Raw genomic sequence first — 23,753 nt, 5'->3', positions numbered from 1 at the left:
ACTGCAGCACGACTGGCATGTGGGTCACACCAGCAGAAGTCGTGGAGTGATGTGCGTTTCTGGGGGCGGGGGTGGGAGGGGTTAGGTAGCAAGGGAGAGGGAGCAGAATGTGCAATGCTGCTGTCAAGGCAGGGTCAGTTTCAACACCTGGGAGCTGAAGGAAAAAACCTGTAAGGGCTGCAGGTTGTCAAAGAGACCCTGTTTGGGAATATTGTCAAGAAATCCCTGTAAAAAGGGAACATGCGCCAAACGTGAACTGTGCCACAAAGAGATGCGAGGCCTGCGTGTCACAATGAACCACCATGAAAAATGCTCCTCAGAAGGGAACAACTTTGTGAACATGTCTGGTCTGGATCTGATCTGGATCAGTTGGTTAGTAAACTTATTTTTGCATCATTCTCAAATACTAGTTACCATGCCTTACCGCGCTAGCAAGTGACACCGTAGATTATGGTCATTCGGTTGTGTTTTGAGGGCATTGCTTACATAGGGATTTCAAAATGTTGGTGTTCCAAATAGAACTGTCACGTTACTTTGTTGTGGGAGGATTTATTGACTACTGCTGGACTTCGGAGGGTCATTTTTTTTATTGCTTAATCTAATCAAACACCCTGGGTGACGATTTCCCGTTTAAAAGTAAAGGGTTATTTGGCATCTAGGAACGGTAGCAATTTTTTCCAAGCTGTTTGGTGTGTTGCTAGAGATAAGGGTTTAAACAGATTGAGATATTCCCTATGATTTGTTATTTTCCCTATAACACTGGATTTAGAGTAAATATCTTTTAAACAGTGGTGCAAACAGCTGCAGGAGGAGGAATCTATCATACAATCTCATTTTTTACAAAGCAGTGCAAGGCACAATACTCCGTGAGCGAGAGTGACTTTTTTACCGCTTTGTTTCAGGGTCCAGCCTAGACATAAATGGTCCATCATCTGCACTGTCTGCAACTTCAGAGTCATCTGCCGGTGCCGCCAGCAGTGCTGCAAGTAAACAGGTTTCAGAGGAGCAGCCGTGTTAGTCTGTATTCGCAAATAGAAAAGGAGGACTCGTGACACCTTAGAGACTAACCAATTTATTGGAGCATGAGCTTTCGTGAGCTACAGCCCACTTGATTGGATGCAGCTACATCCGATGAAGTGAGCTGTGGCTCACAAAAGCTTATGCTCAAATAAATTGGGTAGTCTCTAAGGTGCCATAAGTCCTCCTGTTCTTTTTAAGTAAACAAGTGTCAGGCAGTAAATTACTTGGATTAAAAAAAACAACAAACCAAACTTGCCTTCATTGTCCAGTAAAACTATGGATGAGTTTGTAACCAGGAGCAGCAAATTCCACAAAGACTCCACAGATGCAAAGATTGCTCAATTCATTTGGGCAACAAATTCTCCCTTTCGTCTTGTTCAGGAAAAACATTTGATTGCCATGGTTCAATCTCTGAGCAGGCTGCCTCCGCCCGGCAGAGCAGCCACTGCTGAACAGATGCTGGATACAGCGCATGAGAAGGGCATTGAACAGTTTGCAAAAAACATTGATGGGAAATTTGTTAATCTGAGTCTTGATGGGCGAAGCAATGTACACAATCATCTAGTAATAGGTGCTTGCGCGACAACAGAAGATGCGGTTGGCTGTCTTATAGAAACAACTGATACATCATGAAATGCCCGTTCAGCAAAGTACTTAAAAGAAGTAGCAGGAAGAGTGATAACAAACCATGAACAAAAAACCAAGTGTCAGGTGTGTAGCTTTGTCCCAGACAATGCTGCCAATGTAGCAAAGATGAGAAGAAATCTAGAAGCAAGATAATGAAGGGAACCCCGACACTTATAACCTGTGGGTGCAGGGCTCATGTGATGCATCTTTTAGCCAAAGACTTAAGTACAACTCCAGGAATCAAGGAAAATGTTGTTGAAATTGCAAAATATTTCCAGAACAACCACGCTGCTTCAGCGTCACTGAAGAGAGCAGGAGGATTCAAACCAAGTCCCCTCCTAGGTGTACAATGGGCTTTCAATGGCAGTTTGAAGCTGTTTATTAAGAACTGGCCTGTTCTGACGGCAATTTATGAGGAAAATCGTGACAAAGTAGATGGAAATCTCCCAGCCAAAGTAGCCAACCAACAACAAGAGAAGTGGAGAAAGACATTGGCTATCCCGAATCCTGCCTTGGACAAACGGCAGCAGGGTGCTGCTGAATTGCTGCTGGTGTGGAAATGTGGAAAGAACTTCAAGAGACGCTGAAGAAAGAAATAGCCCCCAACAGAGGTAAATTGCAGGCAGGAGAGAAATGGCGGGATCCAGCACTTCCTCCAAGTCATGTTCTTGTCGATATTCTCAACCCAGCAGACCCAGGGAGATGTGTAACTGCAGAAGATGCTGCTCTGATGTGGCACCTAAGAATCACACATCAATCATCCCAACCATCATAAATTCCAGGCTGAAGGTGAACCCTGCAAGCAGCACGTGTTGGCTGCTCATGTTTTAAAGGAAAGTCCCACCACTGAACGGGTGAAAGTCACTGGCGAAGCACCTGGAACCAGTTTGGTGAAGTGTTAGCCCAGTTTTTGCAGCAGTAACCTCTTCTGAAGGTGCAGAGAGAACATGTTCTTCATTTGATGGGGGAGGGATAGCTCAGTGGTTTGAGCATTGGCCTGCTAAACCCAGGGTTGTGAGTTCAATCCTTGAGGGGGCCATTTAGGGATCTGGGGCAACTATGGGAGATTGGTCCTGCTTTGAGCAGGGGGGTTGGACTAGATGACCTCCTGAGGTCCCTTCCAACCCTGATATTCTATGATTCACAGATGAGAAGTCGACTGCGAGTTGAAAAAGTCAGTGAGATCTACTAGTTTGAAGGACAGCCTAAGTCACTTAGGAGGCTGTTGTCTCATTTCAAGAGACAAGCGTCACTGAGTCCTAGGGTCTAGTCTCTGCCCAGCCTGTCCCCAGTCTTCTGGGAATGACCCCTTCACTGAACCGGGCCCCAAGGACCCGCACAGTTCCACCAGGGCAGGCCCGTGGCCTCCACAGCTCCCACACTCCCTGCAGTGAATCCAGCCAAGCTGACCGGGCCCCTCAGAGCACAATGCTCTCAGGGAATATTCCCACAGGCAGCCTTTCCCAAACAAGGTCACCATTAATTAGTCACCTGGCTACAGAATCTGGACATCCTTCGGTCAGCACAGAGGGGCAGGGGTTACGCCATAGTCCACCCTGGTCCAACCAGTGCCGTGATGAGCCAGCCAAGTAGTGAGGGACTCCACCTCTGGCTCCCTCTCTTGGATCCCCCGGTCCAGGCTCCTGCGCCCCTCCAAAAGGCCCCCTTCTTCCAGCCACCTGACCCCTTGCTCTCCAGCTCCCTTCCACTTCTGGAGTTGTTCTGTCCTTGGGGCAACTCTTTGTCTTGCTGGACCCTCTGTTGATTTGAGTGGGATTGAGCCAGTTCTTTAATGGCTTTATCCATTGCCCCAGACAGCAAAGTGACTCCCCCCACCCCCAACTCCTACACTGCTCCAGTGTTAACCCTTGTCTACCCGCTGGGTAGAAATGCAACATACAAAGGGAAACTGAGGCACGCCAAGGCTGCATAAAAATATTATCGAAAATTCCCACTTCGTCACCTTAGGCAAGTAAGAACTTATGCTCCAGTCACTTTCATTTATGTCGACTTGAAATTTTTCCCAGGCTGACCTGAAATAATCAGATTAATTCACTAACTACAGTTAATCCCTCTGTTCCTTTAACAAATCATTTAGCTGGAATGTGAAATATGGTTTGATAAGCGAAGCTGATGTATCCAAAACATCCAAGGTTGTTTTCTTTAATAAAAATAAATTGTAGATGCTGTTTTGGGTGTTTAATTAAATTCCCAGTTAGCATCCAAATGCTGCTTGACACAAACCATGAACAAAAAGTTAATTATCTAGGAAATAAGAAACAGATCAGTCACCATTTTTGAACAGACTAAAAATGTACAGTTGATAAGAATCTGAACATATTACACTATATAATTGTGTAAATAAATGTATGTAGTAAGCGGGGACCCTGCCAGGTCCCAAATCTAGTGTAAAGGCTCCATGTGACTATAAAATGTGCATGTTTTAATGGTTATAGTGCCAATGAGAACAAGCAGAAAAGTGGATTAAAATCGATGGTTTGCGGATCCCCGCTCTCCGCCCGGTGGTTTGAATCACTGCAGCCCAGACTGGCCTGGAGCGCCAGAGCTGGGAGATGTCAGGAGCTAAGCAGCAAAGACACCCCAACATTGGAGCCCCTCATGGGGAGCACAAGCAGAGGGGAAGCAGGGATGGGACAGGCTCTGTGGGGAATCACCCCTGCTCCCCTCCTCCTCTAGCTTCCACACTGCCCTATTTTCCTCCCATTCCCCACACACACACCCCGACTTTCCCTTCCCCATGCTGTTCCCTCCTGGCTGCCCACTGCCCTGCATTCCAGCACTTCCTTTTTCAGAACTCCCGCGCGGATTTGTAGTCCATAGAACTCTGCATATGCTTGATAGACACATCCAGTCTCTCTTTGAACCTTGCTAAGTTCATGGCCAGTAGCAGTCAGTTCCACTGGCTAATTCCACCAGGAGCAACGGTGGGCGTGGCCCTTCTGTGGCGACTCCAGGGCAGTCTGTAGGGTTACCCCACGTGACCAAGTGGAGGTGGGAGGACTATCAGCACCGCTAACAGTCACTAACATTTGATCCTGTCCACGTGATGGGCCAGCTGTGCTGCTGGGGTTGACAGGGAAAGTTCCAGCAACTACAGTGAAGCTGCGGCCCGGCACACCGGCTGGGGATCTGGTCAGCACCGTCTTGCCAAGTCTCTTGGTCTGCAAACTCCAGGCCAGGCTCTTCCAATCCCACAGGGGTGCCATTCCCCTGCCCTCTTATTTCCACAGGCCTTGGCCAGGAGACACTTATGCTCTCCTGGCTCTGGTGATGCTGCGTGTGGGTCAGCTAGCCCGGGTTAACACAGCCATGGAGACACAGCAACCTGCCTCGCCACTTGAGTCAGGGTTCGTCTACGCAGCAAAAGCCCCGTGGCTGCAAGTCCAGGGCCTGGACAACTGACTCAGGATGACGGGGATCGTGCTAGGCATGGGCCATGGGTATAATAGGCCAGGGGAGGCTAAGCCCCGCTGCCCGACACCTGGGCCGTGGTGGTCCTGCCTCTTCCCCTCCCTGCTCTGTCCCTTCCCCGAGGTCCCCATTGCCTGCCACTGCTCGGTGAGCCAGTCCCTCCCCTCCTCCACCCCGTCCCCTGCGAGACCCCCTCACGGAGGGGAGGGAGGGATGGAGGGACGTGGCAAGTGGCGGCAGGGGGGCAGAGTGGGCAGGGGGCAGTGCAGGGGAGGGGGCGGGGTGGAGTGTGGGTGTGGCCACGGATGGAGGAGGCAGGACAGGGAGCTTCGTCTGCCTCCCATGGCGCTAGGGGCTAAAAATAGCTGTGTAGATGCGTCCACTCGGGCTGGCACCTGGAGCCTGAGGCCTCCTGCCTCTCTGGGTCTCAGAGCCAGGCACCAGCCTGAGCCCAGATGTCTCCACTGCAGTTTTTAGCTGCATTGGGCAAGGCCCATGAGCCCAGTCAGGTGACCGGGGCTCAGTGACTCGCTGCCGGGGGGCTGGTTTTGCTGGGTAGACGTACCCTTAAAACCACCAGGGAGCCTCTTCCCACCTGTCCTGTCTCCTTCTGCAGCCAGCTTCCCACTTGGCACTGGGCAGGGGGAACCAGTTGGAAGCTGTTGATCTGAACCCCCCAGCTTGCAGAGTGGCGGCCGAAGGGGGCAACGCTGCAGGTCCAGAAGCACACGGTTGCCCAGGCTCGCTGCCAGACCTGAGCACTGTCTGCGTTTTCCTCACGTTCTCTGTACTCAGCAGTGCCCCTTCCGTTGCCTACTGACTCAGCGCTGCCTGGCAGCTTGGGCTCGCCGCAGGATGAACTGAGCTGCAGCTGGGGCTTCGGCCCAGCCTGTCCACACACAGAACCCTGTCCCTGGAGCCTGGTGGTGCTTTTAACTGCCCATCCCCGCTGCCAACACAGCCTGCTCGGTTGCCGTCACCTGAGCTAGGCTAGCTCCAGAGGAGCTGGCTCTGCCATGAGGACATAACGTCTGCGGGTCTTTGGGCCTCTCTTTGCTCCTGCCATCTGGTGCCAGCGATCGGCCAGCTGCTTGGAGCGGGAGGGAGGCGTGATGCCCTGCGCGATAGGGAAGCCATCACAGCTTGGACCAGGCCGCCCCCAGACTGGGCTGTAGCCAACCTAACATGCAGTTAAAGTGACATGGGAGAAGCATCAGTCGCTCATTTCCATGCCAAATATGTTATACGCCTGTATGGAGCTGAGCAGAACAATTCTGCAGCCCGTGCTCCTTCAGCAGCATGTGTCTGGGCAGATTCGGATCTTCTCTACGCCAGCTCACACCAGTGAAGTCACTGGGGCTACCCTGGGTTCACAGGAACATGAGATAAATCAGAATCAAGCTGTTCATTTGGAAAGAACTTTATGCTCTAATGTATTTGCCCCATGCACTAGGCGAAGGGTGTGGCTGTGGTTAATGCACGGGACTAACAGCCAGGAGCCCTGGGTATAAATCCTAGCTCTGCCGCTGACTCACTGGGCGACCTGGGGCAAGTCCCTTCCTATCTGGGACCTCAGTTTCCCCATCTGAAACCAGCAGGGTTGTTGGGGGTAAATTCCTTAAGAGCTTTTGCCCAGATACTGCTCTTGTTTGGAGAGGGGAATGTGAGTACGTAGCTAGGATGATAAGTCTGCTGACTGCCATTTTGCAAATGGGGAAACTGAGACACAGAGAGGGGACGGGACTTATGTAACTTCATGAAGCGAATCAGGGGAAGAGCTGGGAGGAGCTCAGCAGTTCCTGGTTCCCAGCTCCGTGCTCTGCCCCGGGCTGTGATTGTTTGTGTCCAGTGTGGCAGTATTCTCCCTGAGTGACCCCCAGACCGACATGCACACGCAAGGATCTACACACATGCACATGGATCTGCACACAGAGTTACACGCATGCACTGACCAACACACATCCACACAGCTCTACACGCATGCACAGATCTACATGCACCCAGATTTACATGCCCATGTGTGCCCACCCCTACATGCCAGCAGGGAGCTACACACAGGCTTAGACACACTCGTATCTCTGCACACCCCAACACAGACACCCAGCCCTACACGCTACCTGGACCCCCCCAGCCATTGCCCCTCACAGCCCCATACACTCCACTAGTTGCCAGCAGCACTCCCTGCCTGCTCCACCATGTGCCCGCTTCCTTCTCTCCAGGATTGTCAGGCTTGCCCTTGGCCAGATGAACACGTTCCCACCCACTGCTCTAAAGGCAATGGGTGGGAAGGCCCTCATTTGGCTTGGCGTCGTTACAGGCCAATGCACGGGCAGATATTGGTGCAGTGCAGGGTTGCATGGGTAGGAAAAGAAGTGCAGTAACCCTGGCCCTGGCACCAGCTGCAGTTTCAACCAAGAGGGTAAGGCTCGGTTGGGCCGGAGAGGAAGCTGCCCGCAAGGTGGCGAGGGGTACGGAGTGTACAACCCAGGTTGACCATTGGGACCCTGGCAGAGGGGTACAGTTCGGGCGCCTGGGGACGAGGCATGGCCATCTGGGGGGGAGCTGTTGGAAAGGGGTGTGGAAGCAAAGGAGACACGCACGCCAGAGAGAGGTGAGGCGAAGCCGAACTTCACAGCCAGGGAGAGGGGTGGATTCCCTCTTGGGCGATGGGTTGTGGTGCTGACAAACATTTTGTACTGCAATGAGACAAGGTGGGTGGAGAAAGAGCTTTTATTGGCCCAACTCCTGGCAGGGAGAGAGCCCAGCTTTCGAGCTACGCAGAGTAATTTACAGTTTAGTTTCCTAACCGAGCATTTGATGACACTAGATGTTATTTATTTTCTGTTCTTGTTCTGCCAGATTTCTGGGTTTTTCCTTTATACAGTTTAAAACTGGAAGATCTCTCCATCGTCCTGATTTGCCAGAAGCTGGCAATGGGTGACAGGGGACGGATCACTTGGTGATTCCCTGTTCTGGTCATTCCCTCTGGGGCACCTGGCAGTGGCCACTGTCGGCAGACAGGACACTGGGCTAGATGGACCTTTGGTCTGACCCAGTCTGGCCGCTCTTATGTTCTTATGTTCCTCTCCTCACGGTAGGCATTGCCGGACCAAGGCCTGGGTCGCTGCATAAGCACCACTGTAAGGTTTGAAGCTCATCGCAAGGAGAATCTGCTGAACATGAGCTCCCCGTGCGATGCTGGGGCCAAAAGGACTAATGTGACCCTGGGATGGGTAAACAAGGGAATCTCAAGTAGGAGCAGAGAGGTGATTTCACCTCTGTGTTTGACACTGGTGCGACCGCTGATGGGATCCCGTGCCTAGTTCTGGTGCCCACAATTTAAGCAGGTTGTTGATAATGGGGGAGGGTTTGCAGCAGAGCCAGAAGAATGGTTAAAGGCTTGGACAACCTGCCATCGACCCCAGGAGCTCCATCAAAGAGACTGTCAAGGGGGACCTGGATCCCAGTCTGTCCCTGGATCCCTGTCCCTGGATCCCAGAACCTACAGAAATTGGTACCAGAGGGGTCTTCAGTCTAAGGCCTGACACGATCCGCTGGCTGCAGGTCCAAGCCAGGGTCACTAACCATTGGAACGACCTCCCAAGGGCCTGGTGTGTTCTCCAGCACAGCCCATTGCTAAAGCGAGCGGGCTGCTTTGCTAACAGTCTGCTCCAGTTCAAAGAGGGATTAAGTTGGGGATTGGGTGGTTGGACTGGATGATTGCCTTAGCCCTGTCTGGCCTAATAATCTCTGACTCGATATACCACTCCCAGCCCCACTCCCAGGAACGTAAGGTCAGCCAGGTGGGAGCAGGGAGCTTGAGGCACCAGTAACGCTTAGAGGGGCTCAGTGTGGGACGTGAAAGGGGGTGACATACAGGAGCTGGCTGAGATGGTTACAGGGGCTGGGGAGGTCAGGGTACAGCGCTTGGGAACAGAGGCGGGGTAAGGGTGTTGGGGAGGGGCAGTGGAATTGGGAGACAGAGCCTGGCGGGTTCTGGGAGGGTGTCCAGGAATGTGGAGCAGAGGACAGGATACAGGGAATGGGGGCAGAGGGGTGGGGAAGGGGAGCTGGAGTACCAGCGACCAAGGGGGTGGGAGAGAAGAGTTGGGTTACAGAGAAGTGCCATTAACTCTCCAGAGCAGAGTTTTTTCCATCTGGCCAGCCCCTAGTGGTCAAAACCAATGAACCAGGCCCCCCAAAATGATGAGGTGGCCTTAGAAACCACAAGGGATTTTTGCAATGCCAAAGGTGGGGTCCTTTTGTCTTTGCTTTTTTGCGAGGGGGCCTGGGGCCACATGACCAGCTGCCCTCTGCAAACAGGCAGTCTGGAGCAGAAACTCCCCTGGCTCCAGGAGCTGGGGCTTTACAAAACACCACAAAGAGAGTGGGGATCAAACCCCCAGAGGCTGCTGGGCTTGTGCAGGGTGAGCCTGGCTGGGTCAGGGAGTGCTCCCCATGGTGTTAGGGGGTTCAGGCTGTAGGGCAGGCCCCTGGTGGGTGCTGGAGGATGTGGCCTGTTTCTGGGGTCTCAGTGTGGTGCGAGAGCCAACACATGGGGGGCTCTGAGTAGGGGCCTGTTCCTCTGCGAAGCCTGGCTGCTTTCCTGCTCCACCAGCCCCTGGGCAGTAAGGAGTTAATTTAAAGGGGACTCAGTTTGGGGTGGGTGGTAAGGGGGGGGGGCGCATGGCGAGAGGAAACCAGATTAATAGAGAAATGGGGGGGCCATTAGAGAGACAAAGAGGAAATCAGGCCGGAGCAATAGAGAAGCAAAATCTAATATCAACGAGGGAGAAATAAATGGAGATTAGGGCGAGCAAATTAGCTGTAATGGGCTCGGCGCTAATACAAAAATAACAGGCGAGGGGAGAATGCCTCCGAGGGGCGCCGGGCTGCGGAGCCGGAGCGCTCATGCAGGCAAGAACGATTATGCAGGGGAGGCGAGATGGAGAGCGGTGGGGGGGAAAGGGGGGCAGCTGGCTGCCAGGCAGTGGGTGTGCATGGAGGGGAGGGCACCACACATTGGCGCAGGGCTGGGACGCGCTGCCCGGCTGGCCACCTCACTGCACCATCTTTTAAACAAGCCCCCACCTTCCAATGATTCCCCACCCCACTCCTGGGCCGGCCCAGAGACCCCCAGTCCCGCTGCAGGCCATGTGGGACAGCCCCAGAGAGGGGGAACTCCACAGCACTATGGGCATAAGGCTAAAAGGCCTGTCAGAATCTGTCCCTGAAGGGGGCTCTGTTAGGGCCTGATCCTGTGAGGTGCCAGATCCCCTCACTCACTGGAAGGGGGTGCTGCATCCCACAGGGCCAGGACCAGCAACAGGGATGCTCACACTTGCTGAAATAATGGACAAGTGATCACACCAACAGGGCTATTTACACATCTGTCCAGCCATCATAATAATTGAATCATAGAAGATTAGGGTTGGAAGGGACCTCTGGAGGTCATCTAGTCCAACCCCCTGCTCAATGCAGGACCAACACCAACTAAATCATCCCAGCCAGGGCTTTGTCAAGCTGAGCCTTAAAAACTACAAAGGAAGGAGATTCCACCACCTCCTCAGGTAACCCATTCCAGTGCTTCACCACCCTCCTGGTGAAATAGTTTTTCCTAATATACAACCTAGACCTCCCCCACTGCAACTTGAGACCATTGCTCCTCATTCTGTCATCTGCTACCACTGAGAACATCCAAGCTCCATCCTCTTTGGAACCTCCCTTCAGGTAGTTGAAGGCAGCTATCAAATCCCCCCTCACTCTTCTCTTCTGGAGATTAAACAATCCCAGCTCCCTCAGCCTCTCCTCATAAGTCATGTGCTCCAGCCCCCTAATCATTTTTGTTGCCCTCCGCTGGACTCTCTCCAATTTGTCCACATAATTCCTGTAGTGTGGGGCCCAAAACTGGACACAGTACTCCAGAGGAGGCCTCACCAGTATCGAATAGAGGGGAATAATCACTTCCCTCGATCTGCTGGCAATGCTCCTACTAATGCAGCCCAATGTGCCATTAGCCTTCTTGGCAACAAGGGCACACTGCTGACTACTATCCAGCTTCGCATCCACTGTAATCCCCAGGTCCTTTTCTGCAGAACTGCTGCTTAGCCGGTCGGTCTCCAGCCTGTAGCGGTGCATGGGATTCTTCCTTCCTAAGTGCAGGACTCTGCACTTGTCCTTGTTGAACCTCATCAGATTTCTTTTGGCCCAATCCTCCAATTTGGCTAAGTCATTCTGGACCCTATCGCTACCCTCCAGCTTATCTACCTCTTCCCCCAGCTTAGTGTCATCTGTGAATTTGCTGAGGGTGCAACTAATCCCATCATCCAGATCATTAATGAAGATGTGGAACAAAACCAGCACCAGGACCGATCCCTGGGGCACTCCACTTGATATTGGCTGCCAACTAGACATCGAACCGTTGATCACTAACCGTTGAGCCCGACAATCTAGCCAGTTTTCTATCCACCTTATGGTCCATTCATCCAGCCCATACTTTAACTTGCTGGCGAGAATACTGTGGGAGACCGGATCGAAAGCTTTGCTAAAGTCAAGATATATCATGTCCACCGCTTTCCCCATATCCACTGAGCCAGTTATCTCATCATAGAAGGCAATCAGGTTGGTCAGGCATGATTTGCCCTTGGTGAATCCATGTTGACTGTTCCTGATCACCTTCCTCTCCTCCAAGTGCTTCAAAAGGGTTTCCTTGAGGACCTGCTCCATGATTTTTTCCAGGAGCTGAGGTGAGGCTGAGCAATCTGTAGTTCCCCAGATTCTCCTTCTTCCCTTTTACAGTTTGGTCTGAACATGTATCAGTCAGCCACTTATCAAGCCATTTAATCTGAGCCCCCTTGATTTTATATTGTTCTAGATTCTTAATCAAAATGTCAGCACAAGGTCACATGCCTTAGAGGAGTCTAAGCATAGAATATCAGGGTTAGAAGGAACCTCAGGAGGTCATGTAGTCCAACATCCTGCTCAAAGCAGGACCAATCCCTAATTTTTCCCCAGATCCTTAAATGGTCTCCTCAAGGATTGAACTCACAACTCTGGGCTTAGCAGGCTAATGCTCTAAACCACTGAGCTATCCCTCCTCCCAACACTGTTAATTACAACTCTACTAATAACTTTACCAATCAACCTTGTATTCTCATTTTTAAAATATACAGCGTGAATTTGCCAGGATCTGTTTTCCATAAACCCACATTGATTGGCGTTAATTACATTGCTTTCCTTTAATCTTTATTAAAGGAGTATCAGATTGGCTACCACACTATTTTGCTGATGTCAGGCTGACAGGCCTGTAACTCCCTAGGTCGTCCCCTTTTTAAATATTGGCACAACATTAGCTTTCTTCCGGCCTTCTGGAACTTCCCCAGTGCTCCATGACTTAGCAACAACAATCAGCACTAATTGGACAGGAGACACCTTTGCCAGCTCTTTTGAAACTCTTGGGTGCAAGGCCTCTGCTCCTGCTGATTTAAAGAGGTCTGACTTTAGTCGTTGCTGTTTGACATCCTCCTGAGCTGCTGTTGGAGAGGAAAGTATTTCGTCATCTTATGATACGAATACTTCATCCAGCTCTTTTCCAAATACGGAGCAGAAATATTTATGGAACAGTCTGCTGCACAGACACACAGTAAGAGAACACCCCTCCCCCTCAGCCCTCCGTCTCAGGTGCGAGACGTGACAAAAGGCTGATTTTCAGAGGACAGGGCTCGGGGATTCCCGGACATCCTTCCAGGCTGTGGGCCATCTTGGTTGTAGAGCACAGTCTGTCGGACGGGTCCAGCTATCTTGCCACATCGGCCTCTGAGCCACCAAGATCTTTGTCCCAGTTTTGCTCAACCAAATGCTCCACGGCACTTTGCTTCCATGACACTCAGTGACCCTGGTGTTCAAACGGGGAGTGAAGGTTGCTGGCGGGTGGGTTCATTCGCAGTCTATGTTGGGGGCCAGTCGGGGCCAGGGTTAGCCCTGGGGGAGGGAGGGGCAGAGGTCAAGTTCCGGGGGACAATTCAGGGGTCTTGCTCTCTGCCCTGCAGGACCTGATCCAAGCCCAGGGACTGCAAGTCCCTCCCCTGAGCGCGGGGGGCTTTGGATCAGGCACATGCTTCCACTGGTGCCTCAGCCAGCGCAGTTGTGGCTGCAAGCAGCAGCACCGCACCCAGGCCCGGAGCAGGGCAGGGTCAGAGCCAGGCAGCTGCCAGAGGGAAGGACGTGCTGCTAGCCAGGACCTCGGCATGGTGGAGTTAGGGGCAGGCCACACTCAGCAGGCTGGCATGGCCAGGGGGACGTGGCCTTAGCAGGGGGCACGCATGGACCTCCACTGAGATCAGGGTTCCCACTGTGCAGACACACAGTGAGAGGCTGCTCCAAAGAGCTGGGAGGGGAAACCGAGGCATGGGAGAGGGAATGGGGCCCAAGGTCCCCCGGCAGGGCCTATCCCTGCTAGAGAGGCCTCCATCCTACAGGGAGCAGTGGGATGCAGGGGGTCCGCTCTGGGGCAGATGGAGAGAGGCATTTGGCCCCCTCCCCGGGGGGAGGCAAGATGTCATGCGCCATTAAAATGCCTTTAACGGGAAAATCTGAACCCTTCCTCCAGCCCCATTAACTGCTTCTAGACCCCGCTGCGACACTTGGCTCCCCCGTCCGCAGCCAGCGGCCACCCCAACCCCACACTCAGCACCAGGCCCCAAATACTGACCCCAGCCCCGAGTGTCCTCTTTAACAGCATCCCCCAACCCCAGGCCAGCCCCCACCATTCCCAGCAACAACCTCCAGCCAAGCTGACCCAGCTCCAGTGCCTGACAGGGAGCTCCTTGGCTTTCCCCCAGCCATATGCCTGGACCTCAGAGTGGGGCTTCCCGGGAGGGGAGCAGAGGCCTGGGGATGCAGCCCCAGCTGAGGGAGCAGGGAGCTTTCCCCTAAGAATCTGATCTGGAAACTCCAGCTGGACTTAGCTGAATAAGGGGAGCAGGAGCAAGGCCAAAACTTGTGTCCAACTTGTGTCAGAGACCAGCTGGGTCAGGCCCTGCCCTGTGCCTCAGTTCCCCCCCGCCCCGTACAATGGAGGATGGGCAGGAGGGGGGAGTTTCCACTGGGTCCCAGCAGAGCTCTGGGCTGTTTTGAACCCTGTCGCCCCCACCCGACACGGCAGTTGCCTCACGGATACAGGCAAAGCCCTGGCAATGCCCTGGTGTAAATCAGGCGAAGCCCCATAGAAATCAGAGCTGTTACATGGCAGTCCCTAGAGGCAGAATCTGGCCTATGACCCCACAGCCCCGGAGCGACGAGCGTTGCTCTGCACAGCCCCATGCGACGCTCGGCTGGCGCGCATCGGCCCCCGCGGGCCTCTGGGGGCCATTAATGCTGATGAGCTCAGCTCTCGGGCCCAGCAGCCATGAAGGAGCCTGGCTTTTCCCTTCCCAGAGAACGTTTAACACCACCCAAAGGGACTCAGGAACAACCCCTGAGAGCCCTGTGGTACAAAGCCCAACACCCCCAGCCGCAGGCTCCCCAGGCCACCCCTAGAGCAGTGGTTTGCAACCTTTTTTCATTTGCGGCCCGCTAACAAATTCCGAAGGGAGGCGCAGACCCCTTTGGAAATCTCTTCTCTGCGGCTGTCATTAGATTCTGTTCAGTGAGTTTTCAGTCTAAGCCCCCAGGGGTCTGCGGAGCCCAGACTGAGGACCCCCGCCCTAGGCATCGACCCAGCTCACGACCCAGCCACGTGAACACGGGGCCGCTTGGCTCCGTTTCCCTGCATGGATCCGGAGTGCACCAAGGGCCACCCCGTGCCGTCCGCTAGCCTCGCCATGCAGCTATGTGAGGAGTGGAGGCTGGTCCCTGGTCAGTAGCTCTTGGTCCCGGGAGTTTTCGTGCCACGCTATTACGGCCCCGTGGTGCAGCATGACCCCGCCCCAGGACAGCATGCGCATTGCCACGCATCACACACGCTGCATGGCCACGTTTCAGCCCAGCATCACCTAGCCCCGCCCGAGTCTGAAGCCTAAAGATTATTGTATGCCTGTGCCAGACCTGCGCACACATGGTCCCCACCTTCTGACATTTGTGCATGGGAGGGACTCTGCTCCAGCCCCTGACGCCAGTAGGATCACCCCCAGCAGGATCTGGCCCTCGCTGCAATGAGTCTTGCTGATTTACACCAAAGCCTCATCTCCTTGCCCAGTCCTTACTCGAGGGAGTAAGGGCTGCAGGGTTCACTCCTCGCCTCTGCTTTTGGTTGGAGATCACCTCACAGCATCCCAGGGCCACCCCCTTCTGGCAGAGGGCCGCCCCGCCCCAGCCCAGCCGCTCCCCACCAGGCGCTGGCTCTGGAGGCTGCAGATCACCCAGGGATGGGTGTTCCGGGGTGGCCCAGGTGTCTCCATTCCCCTCTTTTCCCTTTAAAGGTGGGAGGGGTGGATTTGTGTGGCATTGTGATTAAAGGGCCAGATCTTTACTTGGGGTAAATCAGCCTCTCTCCCTGGCTCCACCCCTGATTTCAAAGAAATAGGGGGGTGATTTTCAAAAGGCACAAGGGTGCAGTGAGATGCATAGAGCCCTTTGGCTTCCCACAGGCCTGCGCTCCGCTCTGAAAATCTGCCCCATATTCAGCGCTATTGCGACAGCCGGATAGTAAGTGACAATTCGTTACGACCACCCGATTACTCCATCACTGCGTGGTGAGGTGCTGCACTGGTGACGAAAAGCCCCGTCTGTCTGGTGTGTATGATACCGGCTGCACCACAAGATGATTTACGCAGTTGTATTTCTCCCTCGATTCGTTCCGATTCCTGCCTTGGCTCAGGGAAAACATGCCACCGTGACGTTCCAGAGACCAGGGCCAGATCCTCAGCTGGTATCAGTCACTGGGCATCTGCTGGATCCCGCGTGCGCAAGTTTGCACCCGCTGGGCATCTCGCCCCCTCACATTGCTCCAGCTGGCAAAAATACACGCAGCATTTTTCAAATATATTTTCGGATCTGAAACATGTTGCTTACTCTTCTCTCTCTGCAGGGCTCTGTGGCCAGAGGGGGGATATGGACACCTATACATATGGGTGTGTTCACGTATGTTGGCTGTGTTTGTGTATGTTAGACTGTGTGTATGTTGGGCGTCGGTGCGTGTCTGTGTATTTGACTGGGCGTGTTTGTATAGACACCCTGGGGGCGGGAAGGTGTTCGTACAGAATCGTGGGGGTCTGTGGATGCTGCGGCTGTCTGTAGGTTGGCTGTGCATATAGTGGGTTGTGGATGCTGTGTCGGTTTGTCCACGTCTGTCTGGATGGTGGGCGTAGGTTGGCTGTGTGTGTCTGTTCCAGTCTTTGGCGTGGGGATCTGTGACCGTTGGTGTGTTGACAAGTGTACCCTCTATGCTGGTGCGATGATGCAGGTTCGTATCCTGCATGAGTGCATGCGTGCGTGTGGATGCACTGGCGTGTTGATGCAGTGGTGCATGCACGGTGCATGGGGTGAGCAGCTGTGCAGTGGGGAAGTGGGGGGTGCAGTGGGGGGTGAGTGGTGCATGGGGGTGGCTGGGGGGCACAGTGGTGGGGTAGGGTCACAGTGGTGCATGGGGCTGGCTGGGTGGGGGGTGCAGTGGTGGGGGTTGGGGTCACAGTCATGCATGCGGGTAGCTGGGGGGTCACAGTGGTGGGGGTAGGGGTCACAGTGGTGCATGGGGCTGGCTGGGTCGGGGGTGCAGTGGTGAGGGTGGGGACACAGTGGGGAGTGGGGGGTTCAGTGGGGGGCTGGGGGTCACAGTGGTGCATGGGGGTGACTGGGTGGGGGGTCACAGTGGTGCATGGGGCTGGCTGGGTCCGGGGTGCAGTGGGGAGGGTGGGGACACAGTGGGGAGTGGGGGGTTCAGTGGGGGGTTGGTCACAGTGGTGCATGGGGATGGCTGGGTGGGGGGTCACAGTGGTGGGGGTTGGGGTCACAGTGGTGCATGGGGATGGCTGGGTGGGGGGTCACAGTGGTGGGGGTTGGGGTCACAGTCATGCATGTGGGTAGCTGGGGGGTCACAGTGCTGGGGGGTTGGGGTCACAGTGGTGCATGGGGCTGGCTGGGTGGGGGGTGCAGTGGTGAGGGTGGGGACACAGTGGGGAGTGGGGGGTTCAGTGGGGGGGTGGGGGTCACAGTGGTGCATGGGGGTGACTGGGTGGGGGGATGCAGTGGGAAGTGGGGGGTGCAGTGGTTTATGCGTGACACATGGGTGGGGGGAACATAGTGGGGGGTGCTCTGTTGTAAAGCTTTTACCTTGCCCGGTCAGGCCTCATGGCTCCCCACTCCCCTGGGCTCAGACTGGGTTTTTAAAGCATTTTATGCCTTTTAAAAAACAACTCTCATTTCTCCCCTCCCAACCCCCTGCTCTGGGCCGTGAGTGATTAGACCCTGGGCCTGGGCTTACACTCCCTCTGCCCCTGCATCCCAGCGCCCATTAATAATTACAGCAAGGCGGGGGCGGGCTGCCGAGTCCTGCTCCCATCGCTCCAGAACCAAACCTGCACTCACCGCAGCCACCACAGGATCGGGCCCACGGATAAGGGGCCTGGTTCTTGTCCCTGCTCCTCCCTAGCTCCCTCCAACGCAGTGGAGCTCCTGGGGCTGATGTAAATTACAAGGGAGAGAAGGATCCAGCCCTGGGCATGCACTCGGGTGAACAGAGAGCAAGTGTGAGAAATCAGGACACTTTTTTGAGGTGGGGGGTCGGGTAGAGTTGTGTGTATAAGACAAAGCCCCTAATACGGGGACATCTGCTATCCTGCCCCTCCCCCCCGGAGCTGAGCAGGGCCGGGTGACTGGGGATCTCTCTGAGTACAGGCGAGTGCTACAATCCCCCCACCCCCGCCAGCCCATCAGCTCCTGGGCTGAACTGCTCCTGCTTTGGGACAGAGTAAAACGTTCTATAGAGCCTCCAACATGAAACCCACTTGGACTCCGGCCCTGAGGTCACTGGCCAGGTGCCCCCGCCTCGCGGATCCAGGCTCCTGGGGCCCGAGTCACTGCAGAAACAGCCTCTACAGGCCGAGCGACACGACCAAGTTTTGCCGGCCTGGCTCTGGGGAGGGGGGCCGGGTGCCCCCAGGGCACTGGAGCAATTTGTACGGTGGGGGCTGAGAGCCACTGAACCAAAGTAAACCCTGTGTATGATGGAAACCACTTCCAGCCAGGCTGTGCGGCAGCCCCCCTCCCCCCCGCACCCCTAGTTCCAGCACCCCTGCCTCAGAGCCCTGCCAGCAGCAGCCTCAGCTGGTTGTCCTGGTTGCGCTTGTTTGCCTTGGGGATCCCAGCCCCGGGGGGGGATTTGCTGCTATGGCCAGGCTGGTGCAGCTCTGCTGGCTAGGCTGGTCCAGCAGACAAGGCCTCTCTTGTCTTTTAACGGAGTCGCTTGGGACGGATCCCCACGACAGTCGTGCGGCGCTGTACGTGTGTGTGAGACTGATGCCGGGGATGGGGCCGGCTGGGCGGATTTATAGAGCGGGGGGCGTTCTGCAAGCTACGGTTTCTGGCTACATGATCTATCTGCAAAAAGAAAAGGAGGACTTGTGGCAACTTAGAGACTAACCAATTTATCTGAGCATGAGCTTTCGTGAGCTACAGCTCACTTCATCGGATGCATACCGTGGAAACTGCAGCAGACTTTATATACACACAGAGATCATGAAACAATACCTCCTCCCACCCCACTCTCCTGCTGGCAATAGCTTATCTAAAGTGATCACTCTATCTGGGTGTCCTTCCTTATTCCTGCTCAGATGTAGGCCTTTGTGGTAGTGTGCGGTACACACCCACTGCTAGGCCGCAGCTTGCCACACACCGGGTGACCAGACAGCAAGTGTGAAAAATCGGGATGGGGGAAATAGGCACCTCTATAAGACAACGCCCCAGATATTGGGACAATCAGGACATCCGGTCACCCTAGCTTCACAGCTCGATCGAAAGTGAACACAGACACAAACACAGGAGTACTGCGGCTGGCAATTCCCAGACACCCCACAGACACACAAGAGACTCCCAACACACTTACACCTGTCTGTATAGCACCTGTCAGCACCTGGTCTCCTCTAGACATAAAGCTACACAGCAGAGCCCTGACTAACCCCCTATCCCGGCAGGGGCTATGGCTAGATCCAGACACACGCAGGGGTAAGAAATCACAGCCCTGCGCACCCAGGCCATTCCCTGCCTGCCGCTGTCCCTGGGCCCAGACATGAAGGACCCACCCGTGTTTACCCGCTTCCCAGCAGCCACCCAAATCCCTCTGCGCTCACTGCCAGCCTCTTTGCCCCATTGTCCCGGGCCACCGTTTAAAAAATGAAGTCCGAAGGACGTGTGGCAGGGTGACCCTTTAACATGAATTAACCGCCCCCCTCCCCGCCCCCAGGAATGTAGCCGTAGATTTATGACAAGATAATAAACCCCGCGTAACCCGAGAACCCAGGATAAAGTCCCCCATGTGACTTCCGAAAAAGTGTCCAAACCCCCCCGGTCACAATTCAAGTGACGAAGCCTGAAAAGACTCTTATCTGGAAACTCATCCGGGAGGTGGCTACATTATCTCCTAATTAACTTTCCTTGAGGACTTTCTCTTGCGGGGCTGGGGTGGGGGGAGAGGACGCGAACCGTCCACAAAGGCAAAGCCCGAGCTGGGTGTCAGAACCCGCCTCGGTCTCTGGACAGCCGGGCCGGGGGGACACTGCTGCCCGCCCCAGCGCCCCCCCGCGAAATGACCTGGGTCCAGCGGCAGCGCCCTGTGGTTGATTTGAGATTTCTTTTATTTTCCCTTTTTTAACCATATTCTCGCGCCCTGGTTTTGGCAGGGCTGGGGAATGGCCCTTCCTGCCTCGCAGATGTCTTTTGGCGACCATGGCCATTCTTTAGTTGGGACTTTCACCCCCCTGTCGGTGGAGCCGGCCGGCTCGGGGAGTCGCAGGCCCCGAGCAGGTCCCATTTCCCCGGCACGGGGAGCTGAAGGGGGCAGGATCAAACCTTAACAACCAAACCAAAAATCCCGCTAGCCAGGGAGCGAAGGAGCCAGCGAGAGAGAAAACACAGCGGCCAAACCCCCGAACCAAAGACAACGGCACGTCTGTGTTTGTGCTGGACACGCCGGGAGCAGAATCGCCGGGAATCAATTTTTCTTTAAAAACGGGACCCACAAATCAGGCCGCGCCTTGTAAAATCCCGATGCTTGCGGTCGCTCCCTTCGGGACAATGCTGGGGTGAGAACGGACCCGGGGACAGCAAACACAAGGGCTGGGTCTGGAGCTGGCCGAGGCCAGCGCGGCGGTCACTGGGGGCTCACGCCTTTATTTTAAAACGTGTCTGGCTGGAGAGAGGCCAGCGGACGCTGCATTTCGCCCACCGGCTGAGAGATTGGTTTCTCCCTTCAGAAGGAAGCTCTGGAAGCAGCAAGGAAAGGAGTGTAGCAATGGAAACAGAGCCCGTCGCTGCCCGCTTTGCGTTGACCGACCGATTTCGCATCGATTGGGAGAAATAGATTTCCTCTCGGGTTTTCTTTGTTACGTGGCAAAGTCCCTGGATCGCTCGGATTTGTTTAAACCCAATTCGGCCTCGTGAGTCCGAATTCAGGCTACACACTGCAGCCCCCGGGCCTGTGTCGGTTTACACAGGGCCGGCGGGAGGCAGGAGAAGGAAAGGGGAAGCGAAGAGAAATGTTGGATTTAATGTGAAGGGGGAAGAAACACGTTCGGTGCATTTATTTTTAACGAACAGAAAATCCCCCCAGCCAGGGGCTGCCGGCCGAAAAAGCGGGACGCGAGCCGAGACCTGGGATCAGCACACAAAGCCGGGCTCGGGTCTGATGTGCCATGGGGCAGAGCGGACCCGAGCCCGTTCGCTGCGGAAACCACACAACCAAAATATGCCCCGATCCGGATCAAAGAGCCCCCGCTCCATAGAAACACAGTGCTCGGGGCAGGCAGCTCGGACACTAGTTCCCTGGAACCGCTGGGTTTACACAAGAACCGGAATGACGCTCTAAAACACTGGGGTGTGTTACACAGCAGGCTTAACAGAGAGATAAATAGATACCTCCGTACCCCGCTCCGAGCCTGTGTTATTATAAGTCAAGCTTCCTTTACGAAGCTGGACTTCCTAGTCGGCCGGAATTAATCGGAACTATCGATTGTGTCCCCCCGGGATCAATCCAAGCGAAGCGCTCTCTATAAATCCCCGTTTCCCTCCCTCCCAGCCCCGCACGCCGCCCCAGGCTGGTAGCTTCGGACAAACACAGGATCTTGTGGGGCAAATAACCACGTGGATCTTCTTGGAATCGCCCCACGCCCCCGGAAAAGGTGTCCAGCCGAACCCCCTGCCCCCGCCACCTGTCCGTCCCAGCCTGAGCCAGGCCACCGCAATACGAATGCGCAGTCGGCTGCCATCCCGTTCCCACCGCGACCTCCGTGGGCCAGCAGGACCCGAAGCGGAGCCGGCCGAAGCAAAGGGAAAAGTTCTACAAACTCGCCCCTTCCACAGCTCAGGTCCCCCTGTCCGCCCACCTGCCTTGTCCCGCGCCCGGCCACCCGAGCCCGGCGTGGCTTTTAGCAGCCCACGCGGGGGTTGCTTTTGTTTGCCAAGGGCTTTTCTCCATCCCTGCCACCCCCCGCCCAGAGCCCCCCGCTTCCCGCGAGTGGTTCGTGTTTATTCCCACACCTAGCGAGGGAGTGGTTATTTCCCGGCACACTCAGATCCCCGCTGCCCCAAGCCCCATGTATTCGCCCGCATCTGGGGTATTAAAACAAGCCCAGCGAACTGTCCAGTCAATATTCACCCCGGGCCGCCGCCTGCAGCTCTGCACAAATCAAGGGAAACTTACACATCTCAGGATGTATTCCCTGCTTTAGGGGCGACCGGCGGGGTTGATTTCCAGATTTTCGTGGGGAGATTTTAATCACATAATTACCCCGGGATTAACTGCGGGATATTTAGATCTGGGAGAGTTTTTTCTCCTTCTTTAAGACCAAAAAACAACCCCCAATTATCTCCCTTTTAAAAAGAATTAAACATGAATAAACTGTACTAGGCCCCGCCAAAGAAGCCCTCCCTTCTGCTAACGGGGTTCGCTTGGAAATGGGCGCTGGGTTTAATCCAGACCCACGTGAAGTGAATGGAAACTCAGCAGTCAGCAGGGAGCAGAGGACGGGCAAATTTGACTTTAAACTTTATTCCAATTTGACTTTAAACTTAAAATGTCCCTGTTTCAATCTGGCCGCCCGAAGGGGAGATTTTTTTCTTCTCCGGGGTCTCTCTCCCTTTTGCCGGATTTCCCAGTGCGAGGGGCACGCGATCAATCAGCAAGACAAGGGACCAAAGTAGTGTCCCCGCAAAGCAAACGTGGGGAGAAACCCCTGCGCCGCGAGCCCGCAGACACCCAGTCTCCGGCTGGCCCGGGGCTAGGAAAGCGGAAGAAATGGCCCGTCAGCAGGAGACGGGAGGGGACCCGGTGCAGGGGCTCATGTCGGGCGGGATTCCTCTCTTCTCCCCCCGCTGCCCAGTGGAGCCCGCATTTCACACCCCGCAGCCCCCGGTCTTTCCGTCGCCAAGAAGTGGGTTAGCGGCGCAGGCTCCGATCCAGCCCAGCGCGGGGAACGGCTGGAGGACGGAGGAGGCCCAGGCTGGGCAGATCTTACCTGATCGGATGGTGTTATGGGGCATGGCCGGTTAGGGGGCGGGGGAGATCGCCCCTCCAAAGGAAGGCGGGCAGGTGCTCCTGGCGGTAGATCTCTTCTTCCCAAGCAGGAGCTGGGCGCTGCAGAGGAGCAGGGGTGGGGGGTCACCTTTGGATCTCAAGCCCCCCCCCCCGCCAAGAAAAGTCTTGCAGGCCTGGAAGGGGGAGAAGGGAAAATGAGCTGCTGGAAAGGGCCAGGAACCCAGGCAGCCCCCTTCTGCAGCCAGGAGGGACCCAGGTGTCCGAGGCAGCTTCAGCTGTGGGATGCTTAGGGGTGAAAATACACCCAGTTCTGAGAGATGGGGGGGTCACACCCCAACCCCCCTCCGCTAAGGGTCGCCCCCTTCACTTGGAAGAGAGATTTTACACACACACACCCCGAAATCTGGACCCCCCCGCACCTGGGGAGCAGAGATCCAAGCACTCATCGATGTGGGGGGGGGCACTGCTGTTACCTGGTCGGCTGCAGCACCCGCCTCGAGCTGCCTGTCTCCGAGTCGGCGGGGGGAGGGGCGGGGGACGCACCACCAGAAATCTCCGTTTGACTTTTGATTGCTTGGGAAGTTTTTTCCAATCAGAGTCATTTCCAGCCGGTTTTATCCCACGGGGTCCCCCCGAGAGCGGCCCGGCAGAGCGGAGAGGCGCGGGATTGGCTGGCTGGGGTTTTGGAGGGGGAGGGGGGTCATGGCTGAGTGGCTTGAAGAGTTAAAAAGAAAGACACAGGAGCCGGGGTTTGTAGACTAGGGAGGAGAGTGGGGAGCCCCCCACACTGCCCCCCCTCGCCCGGGCCAGGGCTCCCCCTCACTGAGCCGGGCTTAGGGGCAGGGCTCTGGGCAGATCTGGAGTGGTTAGCTCCATCCTTCCCTCAAGCCCAGGGGCCTGTTCCCGGCAAAGGTCCAGAGTCACTTCCACTGGCCCCAGGGGCCAGTCCCTGCAGGTGGGGCCCAAGCAGAGCCCACAGGAGGGTGCAACC

At 55.3% G+C, this 23,753-nt stretch overlaps 1 protein-coding gene across 12 annotated transcripts in view; it reads right to left on the bottom strand.

Moving 5' to 3' along the window:
• The window catches only part of PAX8 (paired box 8), a 41,716-nt gene extending 18,346 nt beyond the window's left edge, over positions 1-23,370 (bottom strand). For 11 of the 12 annotated variants that reach the window (XM_073324909.2, XM_073324915.2, XM_073324913.2 and 8 more), the window contains exons 1-2: positions 23,236-23,370; positions 22,743-22,935 (exon numbers count right to left, since the gene is read on the bottom strand). In XM_073324909.2, coding sequence (XP_073181010.1) covers positions 22,743-22,767 — 25 coding nt within the window. In that variant the 5' untranslated portion in view covers positions 22,768-22,935; positions 23,236-23,370. The remainder of the gene's footprint in view (positions 1-22,742; positions 22,936-23,235) is intronic. The other variant, XM_073324911.2, reaches the window with a different exon arrangement.
• Positions 23,371-23,753: the final 383 nt, after the last annotated feature.

The sequence above is a fragment of the Lepidochelys kempii genome, chromosome 26, assembly GCF_965140285.1.
Source record: "Lepidochelys kempii isolate rLepKem1 chromosome 26, rLepKem1.hap1, whole genome shotgun sequence".
Classification (NCBI taxonomy): Eukaryota; Metazoa; Chordata; order Testudines; family Cheloniidae; genus Lepidochelys; species Lepidochelys kempii.
The sequence above is the reverse complement of the archived record's forward strand: the minus strand, read 5'-3'. Positions and strand labels throughout refer to the sequence as shown.